Raw genomic sequence first — 25,851 nt, 5'->3', positions numbered from 1 at the left:
TTCCATAGACTTTTCATTGGAAGTAGCCGCTTGAATGTGAATGGCAGAGGGCGGTGTACACATAGGTTCATACCGACTTGGACCAATTACTGCTTACTGACGGCGTATGGCACCCACATAGCCGCATCCCCATCATGAAAATATAGTGACTGAACTGACTTTTGTTGGAGCCGGTAATAAGTCATTTTCTGTGGGTGATGCCACATTTACTCGGCCCAGTTCTCATTTACAGTCAAAGGCTGGGTCTTCAGTGCTTCCCAAGCTCCACTTTTGTCCTAATTGTGATGCTGAGCCCCAAATGACCCCCAGCACTGTGTACAAAGCTTAGTGGCCCTCTCTCTGACTTGTGAGCATGTTAATGAGCCAAACACATGCAGTTTGACTGGACGCAGCAGCTCTGGAGACCGCCGGGGCTTTCTTAGCTCTTCTAAATATGGACAGGTGGGCTGATAGGACCAGAGGGTGTCTTCACAGCGGAGGCCCGGCCATTAAATTATACAGTGATCCCATTGTTTATGTTGGAGGTGAGACAGTACCATCCAAGGTAATAACACCAGCACACCTAAGTGAGAGCGTGTGGTCTCTATGCCGAGCTGTTAATAGACAGCTTTGGCATGCCGGCCCGGTCCTTATAGAGCTCACATGACTTAGGCTGAGAATTCACAACAGATGGCCTCAACGAACCATCAGATTGTTCCCTTGGTGAACGCAAAAGTTACTCCAAGACCAACGCTGCCCACTTCCAGCATCCCCCCAGAGAGGAGGCCTGCATGTTCTCAAACACTCAGCAGGACTGCGCTGAGAGGTCCTCATGAGGCAGCCGGGCCACATGCAGGACGGGCAGGTGAGTGAGGACGATATGCTGCGGGAGGAGGAGGAGGAGGAGGGAGGTGAGGTGAAGAGAGGAAACATCTGCTGCTCATTCTGGTAAACCCAGAAAACCTGCAGTCACGCTTCCGGCAGCTACATTCCTTCTGTTCTCTTTCTCTATTCTTCTTTTCGGGTTCCTCACGGTTCATTTGTCGCCGTTTTCCCGTTTCTCAGTTACTTAACAGAACAAACTACGCTTGTTGCTCTCTTCAACTGTGCCGGAATTAACCTTGAGCAGAGACACAACACCAAAAACTACACACATATGTAAAAAGAGGAACACAAATATTTAGCCAGAACAGAAACCCCTCAGCACACACCTGGGTAAACAGTTGTTTCCCTTTCTGCTCCAGGTTAAGCACAACACATCTGCCGTTGTATAAAGGCAGACAAACATGAATGCAGCTGCTGCAGCGTTAGCCGCCTTCAGCTCTTATCAGAGAGTGCCGTGCGCGTCCCTGTCACCTCTGCTGTCTGACTCCATTCAGCCGCCATGCTCACACTGATGGCTTCTGAAGGCTGGGTGGCACCACAACAGGGCTCTTCTCCACTCGTGTCTCGGCCTGACTTTTTGAGTGGAGGCTAATATTAGAGTCAGTCACATCAGTAGCATCAGACTTCATTATGCAGCTTGTTTGCTTTTCTTCACTAACCATAGGTCGGGTTGGTGGAAACAGTGGAGAGCGTGCACGTCCGCGTGTGCGGCGGCATCAGGGTGGGACGCAAATGCATGCAGAGCAGAGGTTATTGCTTGTTATCAACAAGTGGCAGGCTGAACTGTTGGGACTGAGGTCAGAGATGTTGGGCAGCGAGGGAAGTAATGCAAGACTGAAAACAGAAATCACTCTAATTGCCTAACGTGACTCACATTTCCACATGGTAGAACTGTGGCTCACCGGTGAGCAGGGGAGTTTAAAAAAACACACAATGAGCAACAACATTGTTATCCAACCAGGTTGTGTGGTGCACGTCTATATTAGGTTAGTGTAGCACAGGGCTGTTGCATTTTAGGAGCAGGTGACTGCACATTCCTGCCTGTATTAGGACTGACAATTTACTGTGGAGGAGGACAGAGGAGGGAGAGTTGCACAGGGATATGAAGAGGGAGGCTGGGAGGTGCAGGGCCAAACAATGCTCCATCTGGAAACTTTTCATCAAACCCCGCTTACCTGCATGCAAACGTCCCTGCATCATCGAGGAGGTCAGGGCTATTGCGCTTATTTTTCAACTTTGAATTTTGGACCAAAGTTTGGGCTTTTTATGTAAATTAATACAAAGGTCGCAGGTTAGAAGCAAACTATGTGCAAACAGTCCCATAAAAGAGACAGCAAAGACAAACAGTGAGATGGAAGGATGGAAAAAGGTGGGAGGAGGAGAGGAGCTGCTAATGGCTTAAAAAGACAAAGCTGGCCTGTCACATGTGATGCTCTTCTTAGCTGATAGCAGCCCCAGGGAGGGAGTGTCACAAACTGTCAGAGATGAGGGAAAGAAAGAGCAGACTAGGAGATGAAAGCTGGGGAAAAGAGACAGTTAAGGTTGAGATAAAGGCGGCTGCGTGCGACAATTAAGGAAATGACAAGAAAGTGCAACAGCAGAGAGGAATGAGAGGCAAAACGCTTGAGGGGGGAAAATGTGTGTAGGTTTGATGGACGAGTCAAGCCCGGGAGTAACCTGACACATTAAAAACAAGGACGCACGCATTCGATGGCAGCGGAAAACACCTACAAGTGCTCTTTTTATGTTTTTATACCTGATTTGACAAAGTTGCAAGTTTTTTTTTTCCAGGGATCAGCAGGTCAGCACACCTCAGTGAAGCCCTCATCTATGCTGACAGCTTAATGTGGCTGCACTAATTCTGACACTCACATGCAAAGAAGCGCAGAAAGCCCGTCCTTTTTTTGGTAAATCCTGTGCTTTGTGGCATTTTGACAACAGCTGACAACTCCTGAACGTCAGCGCTGTCACAAGACTCCAGAGGCCAGGCGTCCTGCACAACCTCTGACACGCAGCGCAGAATCAAACACGGCGCCTGAGGCCGCCGCTCGCCCTGTCACAGTGCCTTCTTGTTACTCATGTGGAGAGCGGAGAGAAAGGGGTTAACGCACTAAACTTAGATCCACAAAAGCTCTTTTGTCACTTGGGTCCAAACCCCCACCACCATCTTCATCATCCCTTCTTTAATCCCTCGGGCAAAGTGGCCTTTCCCCGTGTGATCAGGAGCAGTCCCCTCCTCTCTGGACTACATCCACCTCCAGGGCGACAGCGACCATGAGGGGGCGCTGCCTGTTGTGTTGACCATTTTGAAAATCTGCCCCGCAATAGAAGGCCGGAAGGGATTCCTGTTTGTTCACATGGCAGGTAGGGATGTGAACCAGGCTTTAGAGGTCACATGCAGCAGCATGCTGCCCCCTGCACAGACTCGGTAACCGTGACTTAGGACAAAAAGATGAAAGGGCCCCTGGAAGAAAAAGCGCAGCGGTGATCTATGAACTCTCAAGCTACATTCACACCACAGCAACACTCGCTTAAGATACCACTTTCATTGAAAAGTCAATGTAAAGGCGCGTTTCTGGATTTGGTAGTGACGTATGGACGGCGTCCCAAACGTCAACCATTTGAAAATTGATCATGGAGGAGAAATTAATAATTGGATGTAGCATTGGAGGCTATGCGTAAAAACAGGCAGTGGAGCACTGATGTGTTGTAGGGGCTCTTCTCGTCCATTACGCCCATCGGTGCAGGGATGGTGCGTGGGCTGCTGCCAGCCCAGGGAAACCATTAGTTGACTGTGTCAGAATTTAAATGGGAGTATTGACAGTCCAGCTGGGCCGATCAATAGGCACAGATCTCTCATTCCTCTTTGGCATCTGTGTAAATGGGCCTGCAGTCAAACGCTGGCCTTGTTCTCTCCACTGTACAGAGAAAAATTAGGTGTTGCTTCTGAAAGGACGGAGGAAACAGGGGGAGCCAAATGAAAAAAAAAAAAGAATGATCACATTTATTTAAGAGGAAAATCTTGCAGTGGCGCTTTTAACTGGTTGTTGGTTTGATTCTGCTGGGTGTTGTTTCATCCATCTTACTGCAAATGATGCTGTTAGAGGCTAAATACTGAAGCCAAATGGGATTTTCTGAGCAAACGGTGCCCAACAAGGGCGGAAACTGGATGATTTCAGCAATCATTAGGTTGGCCTCTCAATGTGATGTCGTCCTCAATGTGAGGTCACTGATGAAAACAGCCAACATTTAATGGGTCAGGACTTTTTCAGACTAGTTTTGTGGGGAACTCCGGCACTACAATGAGTACCACAGGTTCTGGTTGTTTTGGGTCTGTGCTGTTCTGGGGGAATTCCATCGGTCAGTGCGTGACCCTGAACACTGGTCTTCCTGTTCATTTGTGGTGATGTTACTGAAAGTGGAAGAAAGACAGCTCTATCCAAGGATGAGCTTCCTTTTGGGCTATGAATCATAGCATTTGTGTGTGAATTTCTACAATGTCTCTGTGTTATCTTTGGAAGACGACACTTGTAGCGTTTGTTTATTTGGTCACCAACCATGAAGCTGAAGAAATGCACACATAGAGCGGCATGGTCCCTCCCTGCATGCAGTCAGCTGGAGTCGCACTTTGTGATGTGTGCAGATGTTGTCAAAGCGATCGGTGACAGCCTTTTAATAAACTCTAAGCCGCAGCGTGTTTGTGTGTGTGTTAGTGTTTTAAAGTGTGTGTGCAGCTTGCTGAAAGGATCTGGGCGTGTGATTGATGCATGCTTCGGCACAGTAAACACACACACACACACACACACAGTGGCAGTGGGTGGAGAGAGGGGTGGTCATATGCAGCTAACATTATTCATCTGGTGCTCATCTGTGAGAGCTGAGCCCAGCCCTCTCCATACTGATGAGCCAGCCAGAACCAATGAGTCATTTTACATACATGACTGCACACACAAGAACTGGGAGAGTGGGAGATGAAAATTGAAATTCATATGAGTTGTTCTTGTGTTTGGTTAGACTCCTTACATCTGTTGTTTGTGCGATGTAGAGAAAAGGAGGGTGAAGGAGGGCGGCCACGAGAGAGCGGGCAATAAGGGGGAGAGGTTATTTTGGAGTCTCTGAACTGTAATCACCACCTACAGCTGCTTCCTCCCAGGTGTTCGAAGTGGACATGAAGGCAGAGAAAGGGAGGAAGGGAGAAGAGCTGGCTCTGCAAAGGAGTGCTGAAGAGGTTCTGCTGATTGGCTTGCCAGCAATTAGTCTAAACTTCCATTAATCACCACATGATAGCCTCGTCTGCATCGGAACGGCTCAGATTTCCACCGCAGACGGACTGTAAAGTGTTTCCACAGGTTTGAGACCTTACAGACAAGGAGGAAGCTTTATATCGGGAGAAAGAGGAAGTTGAGGAGGACACTCTACCTGCCAGGAAACAGGATGGTGACTGCACTTGAAAAAGTTGGAGCAAAACCACGTGACTGTTGACAAACGACTCAGCTGAGTTCAGCACATGGTTCTATAAACACTGTTGAACAAAGTACATCGTAGGTGTGCCTAATGCTGCTTTAAAGCTGTGGAAGTGTGTAGGTTAACCTAATCATCTAATGCTCTTAGTCCATTAGCTGGCTTACTTCATTCCAGCACCATGTAGTAAGATGATGAAGCTGACTTCATCAGTCGGATTGAAACGGCTTCAACATGCTATCCTCATTAACTGTCAGAACAGGAGATCCAAATGTCAGGCCACTTAACCCGGGTTAATGTGGGAAAACTTCCCACTTTACAGTGTTTCTCTCATAAAACCAAGGGCAGTGTTAGGAGACAACACTGTGCATGCTACCTCTACCTTTAAAACTTGGTTTACAGAAGTAATGTTGCAGCTGCCCTGTTGTTAGAGCTGAAAATCCTTTTGCTTTTGGTTATTTTGAATAGTTTACACACAATCAATGTAAATCCGCTGATTCTGCCATGGAGAAAAGTGGCTTTGTGCAGTTAAGCAACACCTAATGTTAGTAATGTGTTAGATTTTTGTAAAGTGTTGCACATCAGAGCAAAGCCAATAAAAAAAGCTGCTTTTACGAAATGTTCAAGAGAATGTGTTACTTAGGTGTCGATGGTGACATCTCCGGTGTTACAGGGTTAAAAAGAAACTTTGACAAATGAATAAATACTAAACAAAACTAAAAATTAAATAGAATCATGGCCTTGGAATCTGTAAGAAACTATTCAAGAATTGAACTATTAACAATATGGTTCCTCTTTTATCGTACACACCAAACCAAGGATGCAGCATCTGCAGACTGGACGGATCAATCAGGTGCTGAATATTTATTTCTAGTAGTAAAAACTTCAAGTCAAGACTCAACCTTCATCCAGGTGAACCCCTTAACACCAGAGATGTCGCCGGTGACACAGAGATAGCACATGCTCTTACTGTAAATACTGTTAATCCTGGACAGTTTATCCGAACAACATAATTCAGCTGATTCTGACGCAGATAAAAGTGACTTTTCATTTCAGCTTTGTACCGATGTGCAACACATTACTAACATAAAGTGTGGTGCAACGCCGCAAAGCTGCTTCTCTACATCACGCCGTGGTTTACGTTGATTGCAAAAACACTTCAAGTGTTGCATCTCAGCAAAAAGAAAGAATGTCAACACTGGAGCTAAAGCTTCAGTGTTAAAGGGTTACGGATGTTAAGTGATTAGGCCCAAACAGCCCATATACCCGCAATGACCAATTACCTTTAGACATCTCATGTCAGGTTTCTGTCACTGTTCAGTCAGCACATTTGATGGAATATAAACACAGTTCATATCACTTCAATAAGAAACTTCCTGAACATCCTGCAGGCAGAGAAGCGGCCTGACAGGCCAAAGAATACCTTCCACCGTGGTTAAGATACATTCCAGGGGTATAAAGCCGCCATATTTCTGCATCACTGGTCTGCTGCTGGAATAAAATCCTTCCATATGCAAGAGTTCGGGTGCGTCCCTGTAAGTCATCCGTGGCAGCCTCCCATTATTGTCCAATAAAAGCTGCTGGCGCCTTGTGAGCCATACATGTCACCACCAACACCTCCACTGTCTGCTGCGTTTCCCCTGTTTTCTGCACATGGCAGCATAGTGATGAACTGACGAATATCCTTCACAGCATTGGTAAATTCTCCCACAAACAGGAAAACTGCAGTTTCGTGTGCAGTGTACAGAGTTTAGCTTTGAGTTAGTGCGGACACATCCGTATCTAGTGACATCCTGACATCATGCTTGATCGAGCACTTAACTCTGTTGCAGCTTGACAGATGTTAATCAGTCCACTGACAACAAACTAAGTCTCATACTGACATGCACAGATACATACTTGACAAAAAGCATCTATCCATTCAAGCACACAAAAGCCATTGGCAATAATAAAAAGAGCAACACTGAAAACCAGCCAAAGGTTAAGCGTGCAGCATTGTCATCCTGGTAAAACCGGCGTTTGGAGCCTGTACAAACTCAGCCTGGCTGATAAGCACGGCTGTGGCTTCAAAGCCTTCCAGATTACAGATTACCATCAAATCAGCAGCTGCAGAGAAGCTCCGGACAAGCACCTGCTACTTTACAGTAATGCCGCTCATCCACGGGGCCGGCATACAGGCCTCATCTGGACCTGCCCTCACAGGGCTTCACTAATCAGGGATGGTAAGAGCTCACTGTAAATGTTTCTGCCACATGTTTCAACTGGACTGATCCTCCATCCTCCTCTCCACACTAGAAAGATAAGTAGTACAGAGCTTCAACAAGACCTGACTGGAGCCTCAACCACAAACTGTCTAAACATTTGGAGTCCGAGGCAGAGGTCAGGACGGCATGCTGACATTCAGATGTAGCTCCATCTCTAACCCAAAGGCAGAGCACGCCTGACAGCAACATTATGGCATGTCGCAAAAAAAAAGAAAAAAAAGCCTCCGCATGCATATTTCACTCATGCCCACCCATCTGTTATCTATGAAAGACGAGGTGGGTGCACTCACACAGCAGCCGTTTGTCCTTCTAATGGAGGGGGACGCAGCAAAGAGCAACTCTCATGCTCCTTTAATGGGAATGAATAAAGGATGAGTCGAGGTTCAACACAGGTTAAAATCCTGTTTAGCACCTCTGGCGCGGCGCCTGCTTCTGGAGGCAGGAGGGGCCAGGCCTCGAAAAAGACAGCAGAGGAAGACATCAGGAAGAGTTTTAGCATCAAGGTGTGAAGTCTGTTAGTTGACTAACATAACTGACTATTGTCCTGTGTGACAGCATGAAACAAATTCATTTCCTCTGAAAAGAACATACAGCAAATGTGTCGGGCTAAAAATTCTGGTCTTTTTCCAGATTTATTGGGCATCGCATCCAAAACGCTGACAAACTGTCAAGTATTCAGTCAGTGACTGTTGACTGATGTAGTGATGAACAATTGAAAGAGCTGGAAGAGCTTTATCCTTCAAAAAAAAGTAATCGCTTACTATACTTACTATACTAGACATACATGGTCTTTAGTATACTACTCAACTATATATAATAAAATAAACTTCAAATGTAGTATTATTTGCCATGGGATGCAATAATGGAGCATCAGAACAACTCAGAAAGGTTAGGTTCTTCTTGAAAATGCAAACGTATTTTGACGCTACCTTCAGCTGCATTGCCATTGACTATGAAGTGGCACAAATTGGATTTGTGATACTACATTTGCCTAATGGAAACATGACAATTTAAAAATAACTCGCATTTATCTAAAAAAAGTTTTTTTGCTCTTAGAGGAGGTGGTTGTTTTAGAGACGTATCAACGTATTTCACAAAGCTGCAATGGAAACACTTTTTTCAACTTAAATGAGTGACGTGACCAACAGCCACATGGCAACGTGCTTCTTGGTAGGAACTGGCTGCCTTTAGCACTTCACAGCGGGTGCTACCAGAGGTCCCACAGCATCACAGCTTATCAAAAGTTGAGCATGTCAGGCAGAATTGTTGGATTCACAGCTCCTCTGTAAAAATCACCAACACCATTTCCCAAAGTCGCTTCATCCGTAGCCGCTCATACGTGTAAGGAGCTCGCCACTCCATGGCCTGATAAGGACGCCAATGTCTCCTCTCCTCCTCCTCTCATTACACTTTTTTTTCTCCAAAAGTTTTGCGCATATGTGCAATGGAAACGCAGCCAGTGTTATTCAAACTATGAGTTCAATATGCTAACAAGTTAGTTAAAAGTCACGTTTTCATCAAGAAAACACAACAATCAAAAACTTTGTTTTCAAAACTCATGAATGTAGAGACAGAACAGTATTTTAACAAACAGAAGCGAGTGAAGGGAATGGTTGACTCTTCATTCGTGGCTATGACTCTATGGGGTATGGAAGAGGACTCTTGAACAGCAGAGAAGTAGAGAAAGCTACTTGTTGACACTGAGTCTGGTTCCACACGCCTCCGCAGACCTCCGCTCTTTGATCCACCTTCGAAGAAAATGAAAGGCACTGGAAAAGGGGAAAATAAGCAAAACAGGGAGGAACAACAACCCGGGGAGACGAATCTAAATCAGTGGCTTTCGTAGAAAAGAGACGCTGATCCAAGAGGACAAAGCTGAAAGGAAACATTGTGATGGGACAACGAGCCAAGCTCGCTCAAATTAGTTGAATTATTTGACTCTGCTGCCTGTCTACAGCCGTTGTGGAGCAGGAGGAGGTGCTGATGGTGCTTCCTCAGAATGGATCAAGATGGCTGCCACCTGGCCTGAGTTAGGCAGCATGAGAGTGCTCATGGCAGCATTCTGCAACACCTGTGCTCAACAGTTAGATCACCACATCAAAACGAGTCTGAAGGACGGGGGGTGGAGCCTAAAGCGTGCCTGAAGAAGCCACAAAAGGAGCAGCTCTTTTCGTGATGCTTTTTTCCTGCAGCAGGATCAGTGACAGAGCACAGGAGGTGCTGTGAGGACTTTTGTTTTATGTGGATCTTTAGACCACAGCAGAAATTGGAATGTTTTTTGAAGTTTCTCCAAGGCTTCATAAGTTGTTCTATAAACAGGGGAGGGAGTGCACCAAAAATGGCTCCATTTGTCACCCCAAAAAAAAAAAAAAAGTATTGAAGCTGCTAACTGGGCCGTTTAGCTTGTAAAACGGCTGGGGTATATGGGGGAGATGTGGCTGATGGCTGGTGCCATGTGACATGGTGTGAGCGCATCTTATTTTAGAGTGAGAGGTTGAGATAAGGCGCTAAAGGGAGGGACAGGAATGCTGAGCTGTCCTTGCCAGCCTCACTTCAGGGTGGAGGTCAGTCAACACCCAGGTTCAATTCTGTAATAATCGCCAGTTAACTGCAAATACGTGAATGAAAACGATTGGGTTTGTCCTGAGAATTCACTTTGTTCTTGCAGGAGCTGTTCCATTTCTTTGAGTGATCCCAACATCCCGTCAAAGCTCTCACGCTGTCTCCTCTTCCCGTGCGTCTCAGTGTCCTACGCAGCAGCCTATTTAGCTGCCATGTTTACATTCCTGTTTAGTCAGCCTCACCCAGGGGGAGACGGCTGCATCTCAGCCGCTCTCTTTATAAGGGCTCAATCAGTCACACAATGGTTACAACTCGCTGGATCCCCCACAGGTTAAACTTCTGGGATTTGGGAGTATGTAAATAGAGGAAAAATGGTACAATGCTAGAGCTCGGAAAACCTTTCAACAGCGTCTCTCTCTCTCTCTTGTTATGCCTTCTGTGTAACAGTGACTCTGGGCGGGGTCGAACTACCATAACTGGATGGAGCTGGAGGACGTCCTGAGGTCCCCGGCACTTCACCGGCCTCATCATTAGACAGACTGGCTCCTGCGGCCTCCGGCGGAGTGCTGTCTGCACACCCTAATGACCACCGACTCACTCAGCACGCAGCATTGCCACATTAGTCCAGCCCACAACGGCCCCAAATAAAGAAAGATGAGAGGGAAGCGGGGATGTTCGGCGCCCCCACAGGCTTGTAAGACATCACTCTGGCCCGCATACACGTTATGTTCTCTCTGCTTAATTTCATTATGAACTCTTTCTTTATAAACCTTGGTGGCTGGCTCAGCATGTCCAGTCTCTGGGGACATTAGGCTTTAGAAACAATGTGATTAAGCATGGAAAAGAAGTTCTAACACAAAAAGTTAAGCTGAAAAGTAGAACTTTTCTCTTGTAAGTCCAAAAAGACTTTTGGTCATTTTTGACCGTCTTTGATGTCCCATCATCTTTTAAACTTTTGTAAAAGTGTTCCCAGCGGGTGTTTAATGATGATTATGCAGTTTTCAGCCAAATACACAGGTTTCTTCTTTGCCAGGATTGTTGTAGCGCACTAAGCCAGCCCCCATTTCCCATCATCCATCTGTTTACATGCTCTCCCGCTAGCTTACAGCCCCCAACCTATTATTACTGGTCCAACAAAAATGGCGAGAAATGTCGGAGCTATCCAGCCGTGTTGTTTTGAGTCTGATTCCAGCTCAGAAGAGGAAAACAAAGACGTTCACGGTTCTATTTAAAAACCTGATTTTCATCGGAGTGGGTATTTATGATGATGCAGACTAACATGTTTACAGTACAAAGAGAGGAAAAAAAACACACGTTGTTTGCGTGCCTCTGCTGAGCAAAAAAACACGGGTTTGCTAAATGAAAGCTCAGCATGGAACCCCACAGAGCCTGGTTCAAGAGATAGCCGAGGGTTAACAAGGCTGTAAAACCCACATGATGGCAGGACAGAGCGCTACTCTGTGCTCAGCTGACCACGGGAGGTAGGAGGAAGCGAAACTGTGGGATGAAGACAGGGAGAGGTTTTGTGTTGTCGTTCAAACAGAAAATCAAAAAAGAGAAAGACGGCGGCTTTGGTGTGAAACAGGTGCGCAGGTCAGGTTGTGGGACGGCAGCTGATCATGAAGAAAAGAAGAAAGGCAGGCTATGTAAAACACAGCAAGTGAAGGCAGTATCTGCCAGAAATACTCTGTAAGAACGAGTCAATGCCGCGCATTGATTACCTGCACTCGGGTTTATGCAACATCCCCACCTGAGTGTACAATGATGGTGAAATCCCAGTGCCAGGCCGGGGTTTGCGCAGCACTCCGCCTGCCATGCAAACGAGCAAAGTAAACTCTTTATGTGTGTCACGGGGGTCCTTAAATCAGACTGGACAATGTGAACTAATGGCCTGGAAACTAACAGCACTGAACTCACACAAACCCTCATGCAGAGACAGATGGAGGGGGGGGGGGGGGTATAAAGGAGGCCAAAGATGGAGGGACACAGACATGTTAAATGTCTGCAGGCCTCTGAGAAGGCTTTGACCGGGGAAGTGACCCGGGAATACAGGTATCCTGCAGGCATTAACCTGCAAGCTGCATGAAGAAGAGGGGTGAGGTGCAATCACCTGTCTTCATCGCCTTTCTTTCACAGTTGACGCCCCCCTATCTCTCTTGAAACCTAAATGCAGGATCATTTCCACCGGGACCCCGATGGGAGCTCAGAGACGGCCGTGCTTAATCGATAGCGCCAGGTTGCCAAGGCAACGTTGATTTCCTGTCTAAGTTTTTGCAGAGCGCCAGTGATTGCGCCGGGTGTCTGTTGCACCTGCCGCCTGCCCCCCTCCCCCTTGACCCCCCCCCTCCACCGTTTCATCCCACTCTCCTTATCCTCGGCTCCCTGTCCACCTTCCAGCGCCGCGGAGCCGCCACTCACAGAAAAGAAGACACTTTTACAAAAGGCAAAACAGATTAGACCCACTATGTCGCCTTTGAACAATCGGCGCGACTAGAGAATGCCGTGCCCCGTGTGCCCCCCTCCCTGTTCATGCAGATGATTTTTAAACAAACCAGAGTGCTCCGTCACCTTTCACAATGGCAGTGCGTCGCCTATGGCCCCCATCTCTGAGGCGCACCTGGGGAGCACTACCTCCAAGCTGCTCCCCGCCCCCTGAAATAAATAAATAAATACAGCTAAATAAACAAAGTGACACAAGAGGAGTCGACACGTTCAGCTTTCTTTCTTTAATGGAGAAGCCATTAATCGTGTCTGATAACCACAATGCAGGACAGAGACATGATTAAGTGTCTCACTCTCCTGTAGCTGGGTGCCTTTGGGGATAAACAGCCCAGGCTGTGTGACTATGTGTGTGTGTGGGCCGAATATTAAAGCAGGTGAAGGAGACACACTCCCAGCACTATCTCCAGGACATCTGTGGGATGCTACAGTACGTATGTTTTCACTTTCTCCAGCCAAGGCCTTCAAGCGCATCCATCTGGGACCCCACCCCACCACAGCGCAGAAGTTAACCACTCTGTAGGACTCAAGTTGGTGCCTACTTCCTGTTCAAAAAGAGGGGGAGAAAGAGCCGGGTTTGAAAGGGGGTTTGGTGTTCTTGTTTGAAGAGCTGCAGACAGTTTATACGTCCGTGTTGACATAATGGGACAGCTTCGGTCAGGGTGTCAGCTTTTGAAAGAGCCACAGTATCGAGTCATTTGTCCATTCAATAGTGCATCAGACTAGCACTAATTTGTCAGTGTCATGCATGCTGTAGGATGTAAAGCTATTGACTTTACAACACTGTACATGCAGCCATTATTCTAGACCCAAAGTTGACCTGTCCTTCCGATATGAAGGAAACAGTTGCATGCATTTATGTGTCTGCATAAATGCTGTTGTCTGTCTGCGCAGACCCTCATCATCAGAGTATTTATGGAATGGGAAACATCAATTCATCCCTTTTATTAAATGACATTGTGCTTTAAAATCACTAACTTTGAAGTATTCATAATTTTTTAAGCCCTACTCAGATGAAAATTGTGTTTTTGTTGTATTTAACATGTTCTTGTGGCATTTTCTAATGATGGAGGACATTGATAGAATAAAGCTTTAAATAGCTATCCTACATATTTCTTTATTTAAATTGATCTGAATCAGGAGAAGACAAAAAAAAATGACGTAGAAGCTACAGTCTGCAGGCCACAAGCTCCCTGCTCCGCTCCATTTTGATGAGACAGACAACTGGAATCTGGCTGGAATATAAACAGCTGGAGAGCTCTAATATTGCTTGCAATTTTTCTTGCATCAGTATTGTTAGGTTGGGGTTGTGAGGGGCTGTAAGATAGCAGGAGAGAGTGTAAATGACAGGAAGTGGTGGTGGGCTTACTGCTTCCCAACCATCCCAAACCCACAACTCAGAGGAGGATTTCTAAAATCTAGTGCCACTCTGCAGAAACTATGTCCTAGAAAACGAAAATTAAAAGGCCGGTGGGAACACTTTTACAATAAATCAAAAAATTATTGGAGTGGGACTTTAAGAAACCAGAAAAAATTAAAAGGTATTTCTTTTTATAAAATGTTGTTTTATTGTAAACAGTATTCTGCATATAAAGACTTTAAGAGAAGGCTAGTGACACCATACATGTGTTTAAAACAACTTAAAGCCAATTGAAGTGTTTATTAAACCAGTTCAGCTTCATATGCATCCAGAATACTGTCGGTATTCCTCCACTTGTTGCTGATTTACTTTCAATATCTATTTAGGAAACTTTGAAAGCATTTGTTTCTCATCTATAAGGTCAGAGATTAAAAAATGAATCACCTCAATGAATAAACCGCTGTCTTATGCGTGTACCCTCAAACAATCTGGTGCAAAGCAATGTGGTCAAGGAAAGTGTGCGCTGTGTGTCACAGAAGACGCTGGCTGTCGGACTGGATGGAGCTGATCCACGCACACACACACACACACATACAACAGGACGTGACGGCGTGAGAGCCAGAGAGCAAAGATCAGCCTGCACAGAGACGAGGCGCTGAAGCACACCAATCGTTTAGTCTTACACACACATTAAATCCAATCTGTCTGGACCAGAACCCTAATCCCCTCTCCACGGCCATGCAGACAGCAGACAGTAATCCTCCATATTTGTGTATTAATAGAAACAGCCTCCGAGGGGCCTCTCTATATGTTGTGATGTATGTTTTATTAGTTGGTTAATCTGCTTGTTTATCAGAGGGCTGGTCCATTCGAACATGGGTTTTAATAAAACACAGGCAGCCTTGACTGAGGGATAAGCTCCCCAAGGGCGGCTGGCTCCGATAGACTCATCATCAACAATAAACAGCTTTACATCAACATTATCTGTCACGGGACGATGCAATTATCAGGTGGAATTCAGACCCCCTAACAAGACGAAGGCCGGATAAAGCTTAACCCAAATATGAGCCTGCTACCTTGTTACTGTGACGCCTGCTTCATTCACCTCTGTGGGCATTTCTGCTTCACTATCTTTGAATCTCCTAAGTGCTCTACTGGAGCGGCGGAGGAACGACAGGGAACAGAGGTGAGATTCCTTCCCATCTGAATCACGTCAGCTCACCTCTCGGCTCGTCTAGACGCTGTGTCACTGCCACACCCCGCTGGACATCTGTCCTGATTCAATAGATCTGCCAGACAGCCGTTCGATTAGAAGGGCACCGTTTTAAATTAGCTGCTGAGTCGGGGAGTGATTGAGAGGCTGAAAAGCGAGGGAGCAAGGGAGACATTGTCTCTCAACAACGTGCCGGCCAGCAAAGTAGCTCCAGATAGGACTTTTTCCATGGAGGCATTTCATTCATAAGGTTCAATCTTTCCTGCATTTATAGACCCTCTCCAATGAAAATTGAGTTTTTGGTGGCTATAACATGTTTTTGTTGCATTTTTCTCATGATGGAGGCCATATGTAAAAAAAGAATTGAAGACTAAAACTGCATTTCAGAGTTTTTTTTTATTCAAATTGTATGGATAAGGCGCAGATAAAAATCCTTCATTTGAAAAAGCTTGGATTTGTGAAGCAGCAACTGAAATGGACTCTGTTCCATTCTGATGACTCCACTTGTAGACAAATAGATCCATGTATGTCTTCCTAGTCTGAGCTGGAATCTGAATCTAAAATATATCTGATAATAATATATCTGATATTACTCGATGTTTTGTGGTATCGGTAATGCTAGGTAGGGGATGTGAAGGGCTGTAAGATAGCAGGAGAGAGTGTGAGCAAAGGCATGATGGGATATCAATGGAGGGCTAGCAGTCCCGCCCACAACTCAAAGGGGAATTTTTGATGACTCCTGCTGCTCTGCAGGAAATATGTCATAAAAAAAGACACAAACCTTTAGAATTTGCCTAAAATATATATCAGTAATCATGATTGCCACATGAACATGTAAAAAACACCAAAAACGCCATTTTCATGGGCGTGGTAAGCGTCGATCCAAATGACCTCTGTAGAGTAAACAAACAGCTTTTAAACATCTGCCCAGGAGAGATAGAAAGAGAACCGGTGGGAAGCTTTTCCTCCCAGATCTGTTGATTAGGAGCAACCAGACATAAAAGGAGGAAATCAAACCAAAACAAAAAAAAAGGACTGAAGATCCTCACTAAGGTCACGCTCAGGGCACTATACAGACAATAATCAAGAAAATGTTCTCAAAAACTTTATTTAAACACACGCACACATCAAAAAAAGAAGAAGAAAAAAAGAGCACAGCCTTTCAATGCAGTGTGACCATGTGACGCTCACAAGGTAATCTCATGGGAGCATCCCCCCACCCCTGAGCTCCCCTGATGGACTGTAACAACAGGAAGCCAGCCTGGCCTGCATCATCACAGCCTGCCACACCCACAGATAACTGCTGCCTGGCTCACACACTGCCCTGCTGCCTTCATCCCTAACGCGCTGCACTTATCAGTTTAAAGCCTGATCTTCCTGAAAGTGTCCGCTGTGGGGCGGATGTATTAATGGCATAGGGCCTGGGGCACGCTGCAGCCTGGCACCATAACAAGGAAGAGGCCAGGCGCAGGCAGGGGGGGTGGGGGTGGGGGGTGGACCTTTCAGGGACTGAAAGGCCCTTGTTTATCTAGGTCTCTCTGGGAAGTCAGAGATCTGCAGTGAATAGGAACCAGTTAGGAGTGATGGCATAAAAGACCATGGAGGAAGATGGGGGCGGGGGTTGATTGAAATTCAGCTCAGGCCACTGTCATGACAGCTTACCCCATGCCAGCTGTGGCAGCAACTAAAAGAAGCAAGTGTGTCTTTTGTGGGTCAGGCTTTAGGCGCAGAGTGATCCATGATGTGTCGATGATTAATCATCAGAAATAACCATGACAGATACTTTATAACTTCCAAAATGCCCACTCTGATCAGGGGTCTCACCTAACCTGTTATGGGAATTACCGGGACACTCTTCAGTCCTAAGAAGTGAACTGTTTCTGCAGAAAGACTCCGATCGGATCGAGACCCTTTGACGAGTCTGGAGCAGGCGGGTCAGAGCTCCGTCTCCAGGCTTTCATGTTTTCTGCCCCGGTTTTTGGCCTGTGCAGCCTCTGATGAGGATCCTTAAATAGGCCGCCACAGGTGCTGGTGCTGGCTGGGCGAGGAAAGGATTTGGGGGGGGGGGCTCGGCTACAGCAGAGCAGCAGGAAGCCTCTTGTTTTCCCAGAGATAAAGGGGCTTTTAGGTTGCATCCTGGGCCGTAATCTCTCATACACTTCCTGGTTTTGTTCACTGTGAGGTAAGAGAAAACGACGCAAGTAACCTTCGCCCCGAGTTGCTGATCGATAGCCCCCTGATGAGGCAGGATGTGTTTGCAGTGGAGGTGTGTTTGAAGAGCAAAAAAAAAAAAATGACGACGCCACGCCGCAGGTTTCACTTTGAGGTGCATTCAATAATGGCCTTTGATCGGGAATGATTTATGGCTTCTTTTATTCTGAGTGCTGCTTCATTGAGGAGGATGATTGTAAAGGTATGCATAGAAATTCCTTTCTGACCTCTTCGTCTGCTTTTAGAGCACAATTAAAATGGTTCCACGCTCTTTTATCCTAATTACTGAAAAGATAACCCTCCTTCTTCAAATTCAAGCTCCTACTTAAGCAGTCACTTAGAGGCGGCCCTGTGCCTGAAAAGATCTATTTAGTAGAATTTTGCATAAAGGGCTTTATTGAAATGTTGCCGTTGAAGAAGAGTGTAAAATTCAGAGGAACAGGCCACACGCTCTCTCTGAAGGAGTTCCTCCTCTCCCTCTGCTCCTCTCTTCACATCTTTATCATGATCATGTCCTTCTTGAGAAGGCTGACGTTTGACCATGAGCCGCGTTTTCAGCAGCCTCAGATCGGCGCCTCTCCCCCCCAGCCCCACTGTGGTGCTGGCTCTCTCGTACTTTTGTCAGGTGTTATTTATGAGTTGTGTATAGCTGACTTGCTGCATGCCTGCAGCACCTGCTTTGTGCTGGAGAGCCGGTGCAGCTGCTAGAGACGCAGGGAGGGAACTTTGAGAGGAGCAGAACGCTGACCGGCCGTGTGGCGCTCACAGATTGCACAAGTATTATTGAACGTTGTAGAGGGAACAGCAAACAAACGCCGTCTTAAGTTTGACCGATAACCTGAAACTAATCACTTAAAGGCCGTGTTTTACTGACGGACTTGGGTCTCGATAAGGAAGGGGCTGTTGAGCAAACAGGCAGGAAGGCCTTATTATGGACATCCAGTACTGTCTGCTGCTCTCCCTTTTACTGAGCACTCCCAGCACACTTGCACTTATAGAAACATGCCTGAGGAGGCCCTGTGGTGTTTCACCCTTTCAACAGCTGAGCGCTGATAGCAGCGGGCTGAGCCTGGACAGGTGTGCTGAGACGGGTCAGAGGTGCCCGACTCAGTTCCAGCCTCTGCAGGGCCTCACAGACCCTCTGTAAAAATATTGTGCTTGGCTTTTTCTTGCACGAGCATGTTTGCGGAGCATATCGAAAGTCAACAGACTAAATATTATAAAGCATGTGTTCCTCACTGCAGAAAAAAGAAGAGAGAGATGGGACAAACACTGTCTTGTGTGGGAATTGTCTAAAGGTTCCTACAGTTATCACCACAGAAGAAATGACTGCATTATACACCTGCTCTGATGCTACATCCATGCCAGGCATGTGACACATGTTTAAGAATGTGCTAAACGCAGATACAAGCAGGGACGGCCTTCTTCTTCTTCTTTTTCGACTCTTTACTGGTGCATGTCCACCATCTCTAGTTTAAAGAGACTTGGTGTGAAATGTGGAAGCGGTGAAAATCTAGTGAATCTTGCTTCAGGCGTTTTCTTTCACAGCTCTATTCTGATAAGACTTGTCATATCATTGCGGTCGGGTACAAACCGTGATAATCAATTTCTCCTTCATGATCAATTATTAGGTGGTTGGCACGTCCGTGAATTTAAGTCTTTGTCATCCATTACTTACTACCAAATCTGAGTCCCTGATTGGTCAAAGTTCAAACTGGTTTAACTTTCAATGCGTGTTTAAAGGGCCTATACCATGCTTTTCATGAGCTTTTCATAGTAAACAATATCCATGTATATACTTTATTACCTTTGGTACACAAAAGAAGGATTTTTTAAAATTCAATATTTGATATTTTCTTTTCCAACCCAGAAGTAAGACGACTCGATCCCTGAGGCATTGGTGTTCTCTCTTTAGGTCTTGCCAGCATGTCTGCGTTTCACCCAAGAAGAACAAACATCATCCAAACTTTTACAAAGATAGATGTGCATATAAAAGGAAAGCATTTTGTCGATCACCACAAGTGTGTGAGCCTGGGGGCGGTGCTAGCAGCGCAGACTCTCCCTGGAAGGGGCTGTTCTCACTCATCCACGTCACAATGTGAGAACTCGCTCATTTTTTGTGGACTGGGAGGGGCTGGTGCTCAGAGAGCAGGTTAATAGAGGAATACTCAGAAACGTGTAAACGGATCAAAATACCGCTTTGGGGTTTTATTTTCATGAGGAATGAACATTATAATACAATTAAAAGCTTGAAAAATGTTTTTTGCATGATATCAGCCCTTCAATGGCTGCGCGTTTTGTACGTGGAGCCCAAAAACTGTCGTAAAAATGTGCGTAGCTACGCGTGAACGTGTTTTGAACATGGAAGTCAAAAATGTGAATATGCGCACGTTTACATAGACTCTTCGATTAAAGTGGACGTTTGAGCGTGCATGTGAACATAGCTTTTGCAGCAGCTGATGAGTACGCTTTGGATTGGCTGAAGTCTAATCGTGGTTTAATCAACTGAACCCCCACAGATGCCTCCTTGTATCCAGCCTTGTCTCAGGTTTGTCATCTCCCCTCATTAGCCCTGCATAAGTGTTTATCCATGCTGACATCCAGAATAGCAGTCAGCTTTCTGTCGGACTAACTAACAGGGTGACTAAGTTTTCTTTTTTCTGGGTGTTTTTCTTGATGGAGCTATCACTAGGCTGACCGAGCCTGGTTAGTTCAACGCACTGTGGGCATAGCGGTGGATTCGTTAGTCACTGTGGCCCCTGGGACATCGCAGAAAGGCTGTGCTACGGGAATCAGGATGTGAATATGAATGTGCAGCCCCTCAGGAGGGCCATTATCAGTTCTGTGTGCTATGGAGAGGAAAATCAATACGGTCATCATAAGAGGCTGGAAAAAAGCCAACAACTAGGCTGTGTTCAAGGAACAAAACATGGCAGTGGAGTATTCTACATCTGATGTCATCCAATTTTATCTCTGTTGATGGACTGTGGACGACAACAAGGTCAGGCCCGTCCAGCATCTCTGTAAGAAGATAAGTCTGGTGGTTTGGAGTTACACCAGAGGTTTTCCCCAATGAGTCTTTGGCACAAACACAAGCTGGTGTAGAAGCCCCACACCAGACCTCCTTCTGCCTATTGTGTCAGTAAAGTCTGTTTCATTAACCGCTCCACTGAGGACCCCGAGAAGGGGAGGGCATGGACGGGCGGGAAAGGAGGAGGTGGTGGTGATTATGAGGGGACATGGAGGGGTGTGCAGACAGACCCAGAGGGGCCCAGGGTGGGTCTGAAGAGCAGCCACCAAACATATGATTAAAATCACATATCAAGAGACGGCACCGGACATGCCGTACATGACGTTTACCTTCGCCAGGATGGCAATTCAAAGGTAATCTTTCCCTCAAGTATACGCTGCGTGGAAGGAGAATATTAACTCTCACCCCCACACCTGTGAGGATGGACCAGAGGAGGAGGAAGGAGCAGATAACACTTCTGGTAAAACAGCAGAAAGGAAAAAACCCGTCTGCGTGCACATGATTCACCAAAGAGGTTTTCTGCTCAGTTACTCTCAGCTGGGCTCTCCTCCCCGAGTCTGTTGGGACCGTTGGACACGACAAAGATCTTCTCTGAACAATCCTCACAGCATCCCTGTTCACTAATTGTACCTAAATGAACATTCATGATGGTGAGGGGCAGCCCAGGATGGTGCCATTCTGGGGGTGTGTGTGTGGGGAAGGGGGGTGGGGGGGTGGGGGGCAGGTTGCTCCAGTGCAACGGTTGTGTTTTTGTACAGTTCAATGAGCTGATGCGATGCTACAGGCTCCCACCGCCTCATGCTGGTTGTTACCCCGTCACTGCCCCACAACTCCAGCCCCTGCCCCACTCAACAACTGCAGGACACGTCTGTCCTTTCTGACGGAGGGTGCAAGTCATGTCATCATCAGTGAGGACGTCGCCAAGACACTTGCAACTCCAACTAATGCAGATGCAAAATAAGGTCTCCACGTTAAATACACGGGACAGAAACACCACGGGGACGTTTCCATGCCAACAACTAAGCATCAGGCAGGTGAGGGACACATTTCCGAGACAAAAATCTCAAACAGAGGGCTGCCTCGCAGACTCTTGAGGGCCAGAGGGCCGTGTGAGAGAAGGATTTAAAAAATTCTGTGAATGTTCCACAGATTCCACCCTCACAGGGACCTTTGCGAAAAGAATGGGTCATATGCAAATGGCATGCCCAGTATGAAGAAGGTTCCCACAAGCTGAGTGTGAAAAGGGCTCTCCCTCCCCATGCCGGGCAGCTGAATGGCCCTTTTCTTTTGGCCCTGAAAGTGTATGAGGTAGAGCAGGCAAACTGCAAAGGTAACTAGGCTCTTTCTCCTCAGGCTTTCTCACTAAAGCCTCAACACACAATGGTTCATTTAGGTATTCAGCCACGCAAACCCCAATAAAGCACGTGCATGCGCAGTTAAGGGGGTTACTGAAACTGACTCTGGGTTTAAAACTACCTCTTTATGAAGGGAGAACATCTTTTTATGGGCTAATGCTCCTCTTCTCCATGGGAGTAGCTAATCATTAAGCTGCCTTCACAGCAGCACATACATAGTCATAGATCACATCGTTTTCACTCTGGCATGGTCATATGAGCGGGCCTTCCCCTAACCCTACAAGCTTGAACCTTTCCTCACCGCAAATCTTTGTTTTATGTTTTTTCTTGATAATTAAGGACAAACCAGGGAAGAGTCTTCTTGGATTGGTCTGACCCTAAAAATGCATCTGGGAGATGGCCGCCATATGCGTCATACTTTGCATCTGCCAGCACCGACGCCTCCCCACTTGTCACCTGTTGTACCCCCCTCCAGCCCCATGGTCTGCCACAGTTGAACAGAGGAGGGGTCAGGGAGGAGTGGGGGAACAGAGGGAGGGGGTGAGGTAAACCCCCCAATCGCCCATCCTCCCTCTCTTCTTATTGAACAGAGTTGAACACAAACACAATTGGACATGCTGGAAGCCCCACAATAGCACAGAGGGGGGAAAGTGAAGTCATACTCTGAGAACGCATGGGTGCCTAGGTCAGGGGGCAATCAACAGCACCCCTAGCTACTGTGTCTTGACCCACCTCCACCCCCGCATACCCCACCCACCATCACCAAAATAAAGGACAAGCTGTGGAAGGAGGAGCGAGAGATAGAGCGACCGGGGTGGTGGGGGATTTTCTTCTTACTTGGCACTTTCAAATGAAGCTGGTGAGAAGCAGGGAGAGAAATGAAAAATTTCCTCCTCCGCTAAGCTTCCCAGACCACAGGGGTGAACCTTTAAATGTAAACAGGTGTCTTTTAAAACACCCAAGTGGCATGTGGAGGTCTGGAGCAGAACCAACATCCACTCCAGTCCTGATTGTGGCCCAAATCCGCTGCTGGTTCCACAGCACAACCATGCCATTGTTTTTCATTGTTTCCCCACAAATCTATCGTATGTGGCTGTTTAGTATCCGAGGCGTTCCGTTTACCTGATTCCAGGTCTGTGACACTCTCCAGCAAGCAGTTACATTGCAAACGCTCTATAAATGTAATGAAAATGCGGAAAAATGCCTTCTGAGTGCGAATTTAAATCTGGCCCAGCACCACAGCCCTGTTTATTTTTGCAAAGAAAGTTAATACCACACGCATTCCTCTGTTCCCCAAATTGCTGTGTTAAATTACCGTTGCAGGGAACGGCTGCTATTCCTGAGGGGAGCTGATTTGGGGGGGGGGGGGGGGGGGGGGCGACAAAGGAAGCTGCAGTATCCAGCCGATTGCAAACACCTGTCGCCCTGCTGGCTGTTAACACCTTTCTGTTTACAGCGGAAAATGAAGCTCACCTTGATGTTGCTACACCCTCTTTCTCAAGCACCTGGCTAAGTCCCTGGCATTAATCAGCAAAAAATCAACGTACATAAATTATCATTAAGAATGAAACAAAAATAAGATTTTGACACATTTTGCCAAGCCAGTAAAGCTCTACTCCTGTGTGGTTCATGGGACAGATCATTTGCCTGGTCAGAGGGAGGATAAAGTCGAAAATGTTTGACCCACACCACAATTCTTTGGATACTCCACTTCAGTTAAAAGCTCCAAAACTTTGGTGCAGATCAAAAAAACTGGTTGAGATTGAGATCTTTACTACAGTTTAAATACAGTTGAACTTCACATTAAGCAGAAAAAACAGCTCGCAGCATTAATCTCTATCAGTAGATGAGTAGTGGAGAAAGGTGTTGTTTTACGGAGGTTCATTCTGGTCAGATAACCAGCAAGACTAGTTTCTTCTTCATGCTTCTTTTTCCTTCCTGTTTTGGGCAATCGCCTCATGATTTTTTTTCCCGACGTCTGCTCCACTTCTGGCCTTGTAGGACCAAACCTGATCCACTTCAGGTTTGGTTCTGACAGTGCATCGGTTGAGGCAAACCAAAGCAGTCACAAAGGGGTGGAATATTAGCAATCCTTATTCTTTTAAAGGCTGATTACACAACACTGTCAAAGTATAAAAGTTAAGGAGAAGGTGAAACCATCGGAAGCAAAAACAAAACAAGCAAAAGCTCTGATAAAGAGAAGGACTAAAAAGTATCAACAGTAAAAAGTACAGCCACAGAACCAAACATCAACGAGAGTGAACTACACACTTTTTGTTCAGATTTATAGAATTTAAAATAGAATTTCTTTCGGAAATGAAGTTAGAAGACAACTGGAAAGAGATTCAAATCACCACAGGGGGGGAAAAAGCTGAATCAGCACGGCTCTGGAGAGTTTCACCGGTCAACACGCAGGACGAAGCTGATAAGGTCTTCCAATATTGCCCTCAACACCGGAAACGAACCTGTCCCACCAACCAAGCACTCTTAAAACGTGGCGATATGATAATTTCTCGCGTCCAAAAGAACCTGAATGTGGACATTTTTGCCAACAAAAAAGGATAAAAAAAGCACATAAATGTGTTTGGATCGCAGCAGAAACTCCGTTTGCTCTGGTTTTACAGTAAATTTAACGGGCTGGGATCAATGAGGAGACAAGAGAAGTCCACGGTCCCTCTAGAATCAGAATTCCCAGCGCGCGGCAGGACAGGATCCGCTCTCCTTATATGGGCTGCGCTCGCGCTGCTCACACAAGCGGCGCGTGAGATATCCTCGCGCTCTGGATCCCCGCTAGCTTCCAGCGGTCACTTCTCCGTGGTCAAAATAGTCAAAAAAGATCCCCAAGAAGGACGAGTGTAACGTCGGGGGAAAAATGCAAGGATGAAAAAGAAGTTCTGAAATTGACAGCTGTTCGAAAAGCGCGTCAACTCAACACACATTTTCACATTTTGTTGTCTTTTTAAAGCGTCAAAAAGTGTCCCTTGCAGCACCAAACTAAGAAATGTCCCCGCACTATTCTAAGCTAGAACACAACAGAAAGATTGGATCTGAGAGTTTACTTGTTTTTCTGTTCACAATTAAAAATAACGTGTACCTGTGAGGTCTCTTCTCACTCTTTTATTTAAGTGGTTGGTCGCGAACCGCAGCAAGAGTCAGGTATTTTTTCACAGAAAACATGTCCAAGTTTAGAGCCGGAGCCCTAAAACTTAACAAAAACCGAACAAAATCAATTAAAGTCTCCACTTTCGAGAAGACTGACTCATTTTTAGGCGTCAAAAGGGGCAAAAAGTGACGGAAAGATCCTGTCCGCTCCTGACAGAGTGAGGTGCGTATAACGGTCCGCGGCGCAGCGGACCGCTAGGCGGAGGGAGAGACGCCACCCAGGTATAACGGTACAGCGCACAGGCTGTGATACGGCGCTCACTTGCTACTTCCCACCACTTTCAGTCATTAAAAACAGGACTTCTGTGCCGCTCAACTTTCGGCCAAAATTACTCGGACGCTCAGCAGCCTCCAGACCGCCTCTGACGGAGGGAAGCACCGCGCTGGAAGTAGTTTTACTCACCGCTGGTCCTCCTCGGGTTCGCCTGCTTTCTGCGCTTACACCTGGGGCCATCCGCCATGATCCTTTCGTTGTGTCTAAATGCTGCCGAAGAGTCACCTCCTCTCTCACCCCCCCTCTCCCCCCCCCCCCCTCCTCCCTCCTGTCTCCCTCCCCTTCACCTCCCCTTCTCCGCACCTGGTTTACGACACTCGGGCTTTTACGACATCACCTTCCTGCACATCCCGACCCAGAGCGGTCCGGTCCAGGTCCGGGGAGTGAGCGCGCTGTGCTCCCACCACCCCCACCCACCCACCCATCTCCTCTTTCTCCCTGTCCCACGATCACGAACCTGCGTGATCTACTTTTGAGTGTTTGTGTCATGGATTCATGAAACATAGAAAACAAGTTCATCTTCGAATTTTTAGCAGCATGTTTAATAGGCTGCTTCATTATTTACTCATTAAATTAGACTATTGCAAATGAACTC

General features: G+C 46.5%; 1 protein-coding gene across 1 annotated transcript in view; it reads right to left on the bottom strand.

Annotated features, from left to right (window-relative positions):
• Positions 1 to 25,629, bottom strand: part of zeb1b (zinc finger E-box binding homeobox 1b) — a 48,382-nt gene extending 22,753 nt beyond the window's left edge. The window contains exon 1 of the mRNA XM_004080900.5: positions 25,386 to 25,629. Within this exon, the coding sequence (XP_004080948.1) occupies positions 25,386 to 25,443 (58 nt within the window). The 5' untranslated portion in view covers positions 25,444 to 25,629. The remainder of the gene's footprint in view (positions 1 to 25,385) is intronic.
• Between the last annotated feature and the right edge of the window lie 222 nt (positions 25,630 to 25,851).

This window comes from Oryzias latipes, chromosome 20 (assembly GCF_053564925.1).
Source record: "Oryzias latipes strain Hd-rR chromosome 20, Olatipes_Hd-rR_3.1".
NCBI classification, from domain to species: domain Eukaryota; kingdom Metazoa; phylum Chordata; class Actinopteri; order Beloniformes; family Adrianichthyidae; genus Oryzias; species Oryzias latipes.
This window is presented reverse-complemented; position numbering and strand designations above follow the sequence as displayed.